Here is a 13,825-nt window from a genome sequence, read left to right on the forward strand (position 1 = left end):
TCTAACCCAATGATTACATTTAGAAGATTGGAGGATTCTAAATTAATATCTAAGGGGCATTTCCTGGGGCTTTTACATAATTCCAAATTAATTAATAATCAATTTGTTTAAAAAGTAACAATATTTTGGAAATTTCCTTTTTATTTAAGCTAGAGTGAGTGAGAAAAAAGACGTTCTTGGACATGGGGGAGACATTCTCAATTATTTGTAAATAAAGACAGTTTGTTATTTAGAATTATATTTCTGGAGAAACCTAACTTGATTATTAAGCAGCCATCACTTGCTTATATTCAGTCAACACATAGAGTTGAAGTCAGAAGTTTACATACACCTTAGCCAAATACATTTAAACTCAGTTTTTCACAATTCCCGACATTTAATCCCAGTAAGAATTCCCTGTCTTAGGTCAGTTGGGAACACCACTTCATTTTAAAGAATGTTAATTATATATTCAGCTTTTATTTTTTTCATCACATCCCCAGTGGGTCAGAAGTTTACATACACTGAATTAGCATTTGATAGCATTGCCTTTAAATTGTTGAACTTGGGTCAAACTTTGCGGGTAGCCTTCCACAAGCTCCCACAATAAGTTGGGTGAATTTTGGCCCATTCCTCCTGACAGAGCTGGTGTAACTGAGTCAGGTTTGTAGGCCTCCTTGCTCGCACACACATTTTCAGTTTTTCCCACAAATGTTCTATAGGCTTGAGGTCAGGGCTTTGTGATGGCCACTCCAATACCTTGACTTTGTTGACCTTAAGCCATTTTGAAAACACTTTGGAAGTATGCTTGGGGTCATTGTCCTTTTGGAAGACCCATTTGCGACCAAGCTTTATCTTCTAACTGATGTCTTGTGATGTTGCTTCAATATATCCTCATAATTTTCCATCCTCATAATTTTCCATCCCCATGATGACATCTATTTTGTGAAGTGCACCAGTCCCTCCTGCAGCAAAGCACCCCCACAACATGATGCTGCCACCCCTGTGCTTCACGGTTGGGATGGTGTTCTTCATCTTGCAAGAATCACCCTTTTTCCCCCAAACATAACGAAGGTCATTATGACCAAACAGTTCTATTTTTGTTTCATCAGACCAGAGGAAATTTCTCCAAAAACTATGATCTTTGTTCCCATGTGCAGTTGCAAACCGTAGTCTGTCTTTTTGTATGGCGGTTTTGGAGAAGTGGCTTCTCCCTTGCTGAGCGGCCTTTCAGGTTATGCCGATATAGGACTCGTTTTACTGTGGATATAGATACTCTTGTACCGGTTTCCTCCAGCCTGTTTCCTCCAGCATTTTCAGAACGTGTCTTCCTGAGAGGTATGGCGGCTGCGTGATCCCATGATGTTCATACTTGAGTGCTATTGTTTGTACAGATGAACGTGGTACCTTCAGCCATTTGGAAATTGCTCCCAAGGATAAACCAGACTTGTGGAGGTCTACAATTTTTTTATGAGGTCTTGGCTGATTTCTTTTGATTTTCCCATGATGTCAAGAAAGAGGCACTGAGTTTGAAGGTAGGCCTTGAAATACATTCACAGTTACACCTCCAATTGACTCAAATTATGTAAATTAGCCTAACAGAAGCTTCTAAAGCCATGACATAATTTTCTGGAATTTTCCAAGCTGTTTAAAGCCACAGTCAACTTAGTGTATGTAAACTTCTGACCCAATGGAATTGTGAAACAGTGAATTTTAAGTGAAATAATATGTCTGTAAACAATTGTTGAAAAAATTACTTGTGTCATGCACTAAATAGATGTCCTAACCGACTTGCCAAAACTATAGTTAGTTAACAAGAAATTTGTAGAGTGGTTGAAAAATGAGTTTTTATGACTCCAACCTAAGTGTGTAAACTTCCGACTTCAACTGTATAAGCCACCTGCATTTGTTAATAAGGCTACTGTGCAGTAAACATAACCTACAATACATACTGTAGTAAACATGGGAAAGTGCCTAACTCCTTACACAAGGGAGAGCAAGCCATGTCCAGACTTTCTCGGTGACCTCAAGTACCTTTAATAATGGCTGTACTAGAGAATGCGGGTACGCAGAAGACCAGGGTTCAATTCCCTGACGGGGAGGATGAAGTAGGCTGTCCTTGTAAATAAGAATTTACTTGTAAATAAGTACTCTGCCAATAATTACATATAGGATGATTGGATGATTCTAAATTAAAACCAAAAGCCACCTCATGGGTCTCGAACCTGCATCTGTAGCAACTCATTTTGCACTGCGGGAGCCCCCATCCACAAAGTATCAAAATACAGAGGTGTTGGTAAAGGTATATTGTCCTGCTAATAGTTCATAATGGGCTATTATAATACTGTACATGGTGTCCAGGTCAGGATAACCAAAACATTTCTTTATTAAAAGACTAAATCAGAGAATGTTGTTACTTATTTATTTTGATCCAAAGCCATGAATGAGTGAGTCACTCAGCTTCATGTAGGTGCTGCTATATGACTGTGTCATCAACTTCATAATATATGACGATATTTGAGGTTCTCAATAAGGGCCAAAACATTCATTTCTGTTTTTAGAGGGAGAAAAACGCTGGGCCAATTGTGCGCAGCCCATAAAGGCCAAAATATATCCCTACTAATAGCCATAATGGCGCTGTACAACGTGACTGTGTGTTTGAAAGAGTATTTTCCAGTAAGCAACAATTTGTTTACCTTCATTAGACAACTTCGTTCCAATATTTCTGGAATTCACTGATATTTATTCACATAGTCATTTGTAATAGATCCATAACTACATAAACATCGGCATTATGAAAGAGTATTTTTATCATTATTTTATTAACGATAGCATAAAGATGATGATGAAGAAATACTATACTGCTGTTTTTTGAGTTAGAAATGTAACACTTCAGAATTCTTATGCATCGAATACATTGCAGGTAGGGGGATGTTCACACCTACAGTAGCCAGGATATAAAGAGTCTATTGTCCTGCTAATTGGACTACAAGTGTTTGAAAACCTTTTTTCAAAATGCCACTAGCTGTCCATCACTACTGTAAATAAAAACACAGCATCTTGTTCACATTCTTTATTGTAACCACAAGATCACAAATGATTTGTATGTACCTTTCTAATTACTTTAAGGGTTTGGGATTCATTTGAGTAATATTATGGTGTTTCTATTCCAAGGAAAACGAAAAACCCTCTGGGTTTCCGTTAGGATGGGAGGGAAAATATGGAGCTGTACAATGTGACGGTCAGGAGTACAGAACTGGGCTATTTAGCGAAAGAATCCAGTGACCTGCGGGAGACCGGGGTTCAATTCCCCGACAAGGAGGAAGGAGTAGGCTGTCCTTGTAAACAAGAATTTGTTCTTAATTAACTGACTTGCCTAGTTAAATAAAGGTTACACTAAGAGCATTACATTTCTACACCCTAATATTCAAATTCTAGTCTAACCAATACCCAAACGGAGATTAAGTGAAAATAAAAATCTCATTGATTTATCAAGACCAGTCCCCATGCTTGTCATCGGGTAGTGCGAAACGGTGCTAAAATAGTTGTAGGCTATTGCTTCTAACTTCAATATGCTCTTTAAACAAATAAGACCTACACCACTTTTAACAGCATATTACTCAACACTAGTGAGACTCATGTCGTCTACGGTAGGCCTACAGTATATCGAAAAATATGACGTGACTCTCCGCCAATAACTACAAAGAGGATATTTCTGCAATTCAGTGATATTTATTCCCATAGTAATTCATTATGGATCCATAACTAAATAAACATCAGCATTTTGAAAGAGTATTTTTAGCATTATTTTATTAATGAAAGCATAAAAGATGCCATTATTAGTTACATTGTTTTAGTTTGAACGTGCAGACTAGCACTAAGAACAGAACAGCGGAAAAGTTTCCCTAGTCAGCGCCATTATTAGCGCAATGCCCCTTAAATATTTTGGAGATGATTTCATTTTCAAATAATGGAAAATAACTGAGAAAAAGGCCATTCTTAAACATGAGGTGAGACATTGTTACTAATTTGTAAATAAAGCCAGTTTGTTATTTAGAATTATTTATTTCTGTTTTTAGAGGGAGAAAAAACAAAAACCTAGTCATCTCATGGGTCTCCCATTCGAGTCCGGCACGGTTATTGAACCAGCATCTGTAGCAAAACAACTTGCACTGCTATGCAGTGTCTTAGACTGTTGCGCCACTCAGGCACTGTACAACGTGACCGGTTGGGAGTGGCCTACAGTACTACAGTAAGAGCAAAATAATCCTAACAAAATAAAATAATAAAAACCTTTGTGCAGCAACAGTTTTAGTAAGTAATACTGAAGTCATGCAGAAATATCAGTTTCTATTTAGGTTTATGTAGCCCATTCATTGTCAGTTAGAAACACAGTAGGACCCAAAAGCATAATCCGTGCTCTAACTCCCCCTTGTGCTGATCTGGAGCAATGAAGTGGTGATGCAAGGTACCATATTAAACCACAAATTACCTTTTAAGTGCCGGAGCGTAAGCTCGCAACTTTAAAGGAGGAACCACTGTACCCCGAAGCCATTTTTTTTGCACACTGCTACAACTCGATGTTTATCATCTATGCATAGTTACTTCACCCCTACCTACATGTATAAATTACCTCAACTAACCTGTAGCCCCGCACACTGACTCGGTACCGGTACCCCCTGTATATAGCCTCGTTCTTGTATTGTGTTACTTTTTATTATATTTTACTTAGTAAATATTTTCTTCTTGAACTGCACTGTTGGTTAATGGCTTGTAAGTAAGCATTTCATGGTAAGGACAACACTTGTTGTATTCGGCGCATGTAACATAAAGTTTGTTTTGATGTATATGGGTAAGATCGCCTAGTCAGCAACATTTTCAGATATTACATGTTTCTAATTTTTACAAAGTAGTTTTCATTTCAAGTTAAAGTGTACTGTTAGCTAGCTAGCTAACTGGTCCGCTAGCTAACGTTACATGTACGATCTTATTATTCGGATTCGGATTTGATGAATAAAGTATATGTTTCTTAAGTGTTAGTTACCCAGAGGGGAGAGACTCTGGTCGGTCCCATGTCGTTCTCTTCTCAATGTGATCCACGAAATACATGCGGCCATTCTGGTCCACCCTCTGCTCCCAGCTTCATACAAAAAAACACATAGAACAGTCAGCAACTACATTTGACAGGCAACAGGCTTGGACAAATGTAATCGTAATACCTAAAGGAATGTTAAGTTCCTCATAAAAAGCATAGCAAAAATGTGGTTTCACATTCATTGAAATTTCAAAGAATATTATTACTAGCAACTGATGTATATTGTATTACATGTAATTACCCACGTTATGCATTATACAATAGGGATACTGGCGCTTATGTAACAACAGACTACAGTAAATCCATTATCTTTTCGACTGACTGTCAAATGAGTGAGAAATCTCTCAAGTCCCATCTACTGGCGGTTGAGAGGTTGTTTGAAATATCAAAATGAAGTGTCAACCGTTATTCATAACCAACGTGGCGTTAAACATTTATTTAACTAGGCAAGTCCGTTAAGAACAAATTCTTATTTACATTGGCGGCCAAACCCGGACGACGCTGGGCCAATTGTGTGCCGTCCTATGGGATTCCCAATCGCATCCGGATGTGATAAAGCCCGAATCTCTTACATGATGCAGGTACACAGCGTGGGGATATATTGCACGAAACATACAATAGGCTATATAGGAAATACAGTCAACTCCTGACATATGCAATAGCTTGGTTGGTGAATACAGTGGGGCAAAAAAGTATTTAGTCAGCCACCAATTGTGCAAGTTCTCCCACTTAAAAAGATGAGAGAGGCCTGTAATTTTCATCATAGGTACACTTCAACTATGACAGACAAAATGAGAAAAAAAATCCAGAAAAACACATTGTAGGATTTTTTATGAATTTATTTGCAAATTATGGTGGAAAATAAGTATTTGGTCACCTACAAACAAGCAAGATTTCTGGCTCTCACCGACCTGTAACTTCTTCTTTAAGAGGCTCCTCTGTCCTCCACTCGTTACCTGTATTAATGGCACCTGTTTGAACTTGTTACCAGTATAAAAGACACCCGTCCACAACCTCAAACAGTCACACTCCAAACTCCACTATGGCCAAGACCAAAGAGCTGTCAAAGGACACCAGAAACAAAACTGTAGACCTTCACCAGGCTGGGAAGACTGAATCTGCAATAGGTAAGCAGCTTGGTTTGAAGAAATCAACTGTGGGAGCAATTATTAGGAAATGGAAGACATACAAGACCACTGATAATCTCCCTCGATCTGGGGCTCCACGCAAGATCTCACCCCGTGGGGTCAAAATGAGCACAAGAACAGTAGGCAAAAATCTCAGAACCACACGGGGGGACCTAGTGAATGGCATGCAGAGTGCTGGGAACAAAGTAACAAAGCCTACCATCAGTAACACACTACGCTGCCAGGGACTCAAATCCTGCAGTGCCAGACGTGTCCCCCTGCTTAAGCCAGTACATGTCCAGGCCCGTCTGAAGTTTGCTAGAGAGCATTTGGATGATCCAGAAGAAGATTGGGAGAATGTCATATGGTCAGATGAAACCAAAATATAACTTTTTGGTAAAAACTCAACTCATCGTGTTTGGATGACAAAGAATGCTGAGTTGCATCCAAAGAACACCATACCTACTGTGAAGCATGGGGGTGGAAACATCATGCTTTGGGGCAGTTTTTTCTGCAAAGGGACCAGGACGACTGATCCGTGTAAAGGAAAGAATGAATGGGGCCATGTATCGTGAGATTTTGAGTGAAAACCTCCTTCTATCAGCAAGGGCATTGAAGATGAAACGAGGCTAGGTCTTTCAGCATGACAATGATCCCAAACACACCGCCCGGGCAACGACGGAGTGGCTTCGTAAGAAGCATTTCAAGGTCCTGGAGTGGCCTAGCCAGTCTCCAGATCTCAACCCCATAGAACATCTTTGGAGCGAGTTGAAAGTCCGTGTTGCCCAGCAACAGCCCCAAAACATCACTGCTCTAGAGGAGATCTGCATGGAGGAATGGTCCAAAATACCAGCAACAGTGTGTGAAAACCTTGTGAAGACTTACAGAAAACGTTTGACCTCTGTCATTGCCAACAAAGGGTATATAACAAAGTATTGAGATAAACTTTTGTTATTGACCAAATACTTATTTTCCACCATAATTTGCAAATAAATGCATAAAAAATCCTACAATGTGATTTTCTGGAATTTCTTTTCTCATTTTGTCTGTCATAGTTGAAGTGTACCTATGATGAAAATTACAGGCCTCTCTCATCTTTTTAAGTGGGAGAACTTGCACAATTGGTGGCTGACTAAATACTTTTTTGCCCCACTGTATGTGCATTAAAATGATGCTACAGAACACGAACGCACATTTCCGATAGATGGAGCTGGTCAGGGCTTTTTTTGACTTGTTCTTTTTGTACTTTCTCATTATAACATCTGGTTAGGCATCTATGAGTCCCCTTACCCTGGAGGCAGTGGGCCGTTAGGGATGACTCGGGGGGGCCCACCGGCTGGGGGTGCACCAGCTGGTGCCCCGATAGCCGGGGGGGTGCTGGCTGCCTGTGGGGGTGCAGCTCCGTTCTCCTGAGGGGGGTCTGAGGAGGCCCCGCTGGCCGAGGCCAGGGACGAGCCGTATGAAGCCGGGGGCTCACTCACCTCGCTATGGGTAGAGCTGCTGGAGGAGGCTGGACGGAGGAGAGAAGGTTAGCTGTGGTCGCTAGTAGGAGATGCCGATGAGAATCTAGTAAATAAGGCTAAAAAGGTTACTAGAATGCATATCGGTCGGTGTTGAATACCATATCTGGCCAGCACTTATTTCTTTCAATTTCACTAAATGGCATGAATAGTGAATGGCATGAAAACATGACAGTTTCATTACATGAGAAAGCAATAAATGGACATGGCATTAGCATGTCAACACATGAAAGGAATATCTTTCAATAGTTCTGTCAGAGAATTCTATGTTCATCTATTGTATTACTATCGTTTTACTTTTTCTATTGTATTTCTATAGTATGGCTATGGTATTGCTGTGGTATTTCTACCATATATATCTAGGGTAATACTATGGCATTTCTACAGTATTGTTTTGCGTGGTGCCCACCTGGGGAAGCGGCTGGTCTGCGGGGGGTGGGTGGGGGAGGCCGTGCAGGTCTGGGGGGCCGTGTGGACTTGGAGCCCCCTGGGGATGGGGCAGGAGAACCCATGCTGTTGACCGTGTGGCCGTTGGGGACGATGACCCAGTCCTCTGTGGAGTCACTGGAGGGGGACGTGTCCCTGCTGGATCTGGGTGGTATATTATCACTAAAAGTCAAAATATAGAAACAAAAGTAACAGCCAATGGCTCCTAGTCCTTTTTCAACATATACTTCTTCTTTGATGTTTTGGCTGTAATGTAAGACAGGTAGTGCCTATTCCTTTTTGCTTCCCTTAGTGACGTTTTTTTTGTGATCAACCTTTTTATTTACTTATACTACTACTACTTTTAATTTGACAATATACACATACTGGAGGATCACATCACTGACATCAGCAATTATGACACTAAAAAATTACTTTTATGAAAGCAATATAAATATTTATATACTGTCAAGTGTTAACGTCATGTAAAATAAAATGTCCTCCCCCTCTCCCTTACCAAGAATGTAAATTAAGTAGGATCAAGAATTGTTAAGATATGTCCTTTGTTAAGATAATTGCAATCAGCAAGCTGTTATCCGGACTTCCCAGACAATATCGATTTAGTATAGAAAAAATGCAACTGATATCGATATAGATTTTCCATATCTGTGCCCATATCTAGTATTCACATTGGGAAGATATCCTTCTTTGACTGAGTAATATTACAAAACAGTTGCTGACTTAATACCTTAAGGACATTACCAAACATAGTCAAAAGTAGGTGTGTTCACTTGAAGAACTTACAGAAGACATAAAACAATTGTTAGAAAATATTTTAGAAGTATAAAAACACAATACCTGTTGACACTATCTCCGTTCTGTCTCACCTCCCCGTTTGGAACAGCAACTGTTGAAATGTTTTTAAAAATCAAAACAAAGAATACAATACTGAGGGGAGAAATAGATCATATTCAACCCAGGGAAACATATTAAAGGGATAGTTCACCCAAATTACATACTGATTTCCTTTCCCTGTAAGCCGTCCATTGACAAAGTATGACAGCAATCCATGCATTGATCAGGCTGCTGTTTCAAATGCTAACTTTTTAGCATTTGTGGCACAAATCCAATGCAAGTCCATAGCACCTACACTACCGGTCAAAAGTTTTAGAACACCTACTCATTGAAGGATTTTTCTTTATTTTTACTATTTTCTACTATTTTCTAGTGAAGACATCAAAACTATGAAATAACACAAATGGAATCATGTAGTAACCACCCAAAAAAGTGTTAAACAAATCAAAATCTTTTTTATATTTGACATTCTTCAAATACCACCCTTTGCCATGATGACAGCTTTGCACACTCCTGGCATTCTCTCAACCAGCTTCATGAGGTAGTCACCTGGAATGCATTTCAATTAACAGGTGTGCCTTGTTAAAAGTTAGATTGTGGAATTTTTTTCCTTCTTAATGCGTTTGAGTCAATCAGTTGTGTTGCGACAAGGTAGGTGGGGTATACAGAAGATATCCCTATTTGGTAAAAGACCAAGTCCATATTATGGCAAGAACAGCTCAAATAAGCAAAGAGAAACGACATTTCATCATTACTTTAAGACATGAAGGTCAGTCAACACGTAAAATGTCAAGAACTTTGAAAGTTTCTTCAAGTGCAGTCGCAAAAACCATCAAGCGCTATGATGAAACTGGGTCTCATGAGGACCGCCATTGGAAAGGAAGACCAGGGGAAATTTGTCCTTTCGTCTGGAGTCCAAATTGGACATTTTTGGTTCCAACCGCCGTGTCTTTGTGAGACGCGGTGTGGGTGAACGGATGATCTCCGCATGTGTATTTCCCACCGTAAAGCATGGAGGAGGAGGTGTGATGGTGCTTTGCTTGTGACACTGATTTATTTAGAATTCAAGGCACACTTAACCAGCATGGCTACCACAGCATTCTGCAGCGATACGCCATCCCATCTGGTTTGGGCTTAGTGGGACTATTATTTGTTTTTCAACAGGACAATGGCCCAACACACCTCCAGGCTGTGTAAGGGACTATTTTACCAAGGAGAGTGATGGAGTGCTGCATCAGATGACTTGGCCTCCACAATCCCCGACATCAAACAAATTGAGATGGTTTGCAGAATGAAAGAAAAGCAGCCAACAAGTGCTCAGCATATGTGGGAACTACTTCAAGACACTTGGAAAACCATTCCAGGTGAAGCTGGTTGAGAGAATGCCAAGAGTGTGCAAAGCTGTCATCAAGGCAAAGGGTGGCTATTTGAAGAATCTAAAATGTTGGGGTTACTACATGATTCCATATGTGTTATTTCATAGTTTTGATGTCTTCACTTCTCTAAAATGTAGAAAATAGTAAAAATAAAGAAAAACCCTTGACTGAGTAGGTGTTCTAAAACTTCTGACCGGTAGTGTATATTAGCATTTATGCACGATAAACCAATATGTAATTTTGTAATTCAGGTGAACAATCCCTTTTAAATCACATGACCCTCACCATGGTCCCTCTCTGCAGAGGTGAATGTCTCTGGGTCCACCTGCATGCCGTCCAGACAGACTGACAGGTCCCCCACCACGTCAGTGTGGTCTCGGTCTGAACACAGCTGCAGGGTCTGCACCACCTCAGAGACTGACACAGGAGCGGAGAGTTGAGAGATATGGCATGCACGCCACACATACATGCACACACACACAGGCATGTAAGCACGCGCACACATACACACAGGCATGTAAGCACGTGCATGCACATGCTGGTTTGTAAACAAACTGAAGACAGTGTAAACATGGATGTGGTGGATTAGCTTGAATTCTAGCCTAGATATATTCCCATCTCATGTGAGAAATATGACTTGTGTTCCTGAAAAAGCTATGGCTGGGATAACAAGTATGAATGGCATTTATTTACCATATTATTATCATTTTTATTCATTAGCTTACATAGGTGTGTCTGGTTCCTTTGACCTCTGACTGTAGTGCAATAATTTATGAATCGGGTGTTTGAGGGTCACATGCCGACCATGACCGAAAGGACTCACTGTATTGGCAGAGGAAGCCCATTCACCTGCTTGAGTGAAAGTCAAGAGTGGGCTAATATAAGCTGGAGTGAGGGTTGCGTCGCAAAGAATACCATACATGTATGAAATAGTGGATTAGAGAAGAAAATCTAATTTCCCCCTAACAGACCACGACACACACATACAAATATTCTTCCATAACGTGTGTGCAGTCAGACAGATATAGGCCTATATGCAGGCCTTGACAAGACAAAAAGTATGTTAGTATATAAAGGACTATATGTAAATATATTTTGCAAAGCCCTTGTACAGTGCCTTCGGACCCCTCGTCTTTTTCACCTTACAGTCTTATTCTAATAGATTTTTTTTTTTTAATCCTCAGCAATCTACACACAATACCCCATAATGACAAAGAAAAAAAGTATTTTTTTATATAAATGTTCCTCAAAATTTAGCTCAGGTGCATCCTGTTTCCACCTGTGGTAAATTCAATTGATTGGGCATGATTTGGAAAGGCACACATCTGTCTATATAGAGTCCCACAGTTGACAGTGCATGTCAGAGCAAAAACCAAACCACGAGGTCGAAGGAATTGTCCGTAAAGCTCCGAGACAGGATTGTGTTGAGGGTCAAATCTGGGGAAGGGTACCAAACAATGTCTGCAGCATTGAAGGTCCCCAAGAACATAGTGGCCATTGCTCTTAAATGGAAGAAGTTTGGAACGACCAAGACTCTTCCAAGAGCTGGCCGCCCGGCCAAACTGAGCAATCGGGGGAGAAGGGCCTTGGTCAGGGAGGTGACCAAGAACCTGATGGTCACTCTGACAGAGCTCTAGAGTTCCTCTGTGGAGATGGGAGAACCTTCCCGAATGACACCCATCTCTGCAGCACTCCACCAAATCAGGCCTTTATGGTAGAGTGACCAGACAGAAGCCACTCAGTAAAAGGCGCGACTACCCGCTTGAAGTTTGCAAAAAGGTGAAGGTTTACCTTCCAACTGGACAACGACCCTAAGCACACAGCCAAGACAACACAGGAGTGGCTTAGCGACAAGTCTCTGAATGTCCTTGAGTGGCCCAGCCAGTGCCCAGATTTGAACCCGATCAAGCATCTCTGGAGAGACCTGAAAATATCTGTGCAGCAACACTACCTGTCCAACCTGACAGAGCTTGAGAGGATCTGCAGAGAGGAATGGGAGAAACTCCCCAAATACAGGTTTGCCAAGCTTGTAGCGTCATACCCAAGACTTGAGTCTGTAAACACTGTCAAAGGTGCTTCAACAAAGTACTGAGTAAAAGGTCTGAATACTTCAGTAAATGTGATAAAGTTGATTTTTTTAAATAAATTTGCTAAAATTTCTAAAAACCTATTTTTGCTTCGTCATTAAGGGGTATTGTGTGTAGATTGATGAGGGGAAAAAACTATTTAACATTTCAGAATAAGGCTATAATGTAACAAAATGTGGAAAAAGTCAAGGGGTCTGAAGACTTTCCGAAGGCACCGTATATGTTACATCCCAGTGCATCACGCTTTTCCAATATCAAAGAGTCAAACAGAGATTTCAGATAATCACATTTCATACTACCTGCTCTGTGCCTTATAGGGAGAAGAGAATTAACTCACGTTTCATATCATTGGACTTTAGGGTTTCACTGATCTCCAATGTAGCCATTCCCAATAAGATGTCGGCCTTCAGCGTCTGATGACTCCATACCCGGAAAATGAGCTTACTGAAAGGTGTGAGAATTCTGTGTAGAGGGAAAAAGTATATTTAGTTAGGGTTTCAACACTGCACGTAGGCTATACAACAGTACACAAGGAAGAGACAATAGTGTTGTCACGATACCAGAATTTTGACTTCGACACCGATACCAGGTTTAGTATCACGAAACTCAATACCACGGCAAAAAAAATAAGGCATATTAGCCAAAGTCACAGAATGGCACTTGATCCAGACAGATCTTTTGAGATTAATATCATAACATTTGACATTCGAATGTATGCACTAATGAATAAAATCATACAAATCGATGTGAGTTTTTTCTTTTACCTATCCAACTACAAAAACAACAATGGTAGTCATTTATTTGAATGGTAAATCTCTATTGATAAACTGGGTAAATCAAGATGTAGCCTAAGCCTATTCACAATACAGGTGAATGCATACTCAATAGGTGTGTGCATGCATTGAGTTATTGAGCTTGTTTTGGCTGATATCATGAGGCTACAGATAAAAAAAATCTATACAAAAAAAAAAGGAAGTGTACCTTCTATTTGTTAGGGCTGTCCCCGACTAAAAAAAATCTTGGGTCGACTGAAAGTTGTCTGTTCTTTCGACCAATCGATTGGTAAACATTTTTAAACGTGCATTTTTCCAAACACCCTATGTGTTTTCATTAAATCAACTATATGCATTGAGCTTGCCTGACGCTTTAACCTTACAGTTTGATGAAATAAGACAAATGCCTCAAGAGGGCACCAGAGAACGATGACCTGAAGGAAAAAAAGAAGAAAAAAAACCTAGCCCAACTATTCTCCTCCCGCTCCTGCTGGTTTTTGTAGATCCTGCCATGACTCTCCTGAAGTTGCCGGTAATAGGCTACACGAGCAACCTTTCCCATATGGAATGCCAATTTATCTTACCAT

The 13,825-nt window shown here is 40.3% G+C and overlaps 1 protein-coding gene across 2 annotated transcripts in view; it reads right to left on the minus strand.

Annotated features, from left to right (window-relative positions):
* LOC129840860 (E3 ubiquitin-protein ligase Itchy-like) overlaps positions 1 to 13,825 on the minus strand; it is a 69,061-nt gene that overhangs the window by 36,548 nt on the left and 18,688 nt on the right. Inside the window, exons 4-9 of one of the 2 annotated variants that reach the window (XM_055908930.1) lie at positions 12,803 to 12,927; positions 10,664 to 10,795; positions 9,006 to 9,054; positions 8,131 to 8,312; positions 7,492 to 7,711; positions 5,024 to 5,119 (exon numbers count right to left, since the gene is read on the minus strand). In XM_055908930.1, the coding sequence (XP_055764905.1) occupies positions 5,024 to 5,119; positions 7,492 to 7,711; positions 8,131 to 8,312; positions 9,006 to 9,054; positions 10,664 to 10,795; positions 12,803 to 12,927 (804 nt within the window). Of the gene's footprint in view, positions 1 to 5,023; positions 5,120 to 7,491; positions 7,712 to 8,130; positions 8,331 to 9,005; positions 9,055 to 10,663; positions 10,796 to 12,802; positions 12,928 to 13,825 lie in introns of both variants that reach the window. The other variant, XM_055908929.1, reaches the window with a different exon arrangement.

Source organism: Salvelinus fontinalis, chromosome 3 (assembly GCF_029448725.1).
Source record: "Salvelinus fontinalis isolate EN_2023a chromosome 3, ASM2944872v1, whole genome shotgun sequence".
NCBI lineage: Eukaryota > Metazoa > Chordata > Actinopteri > Salmoniformes > Salmonidae > Salvelinus > Salvelinus fontinalis.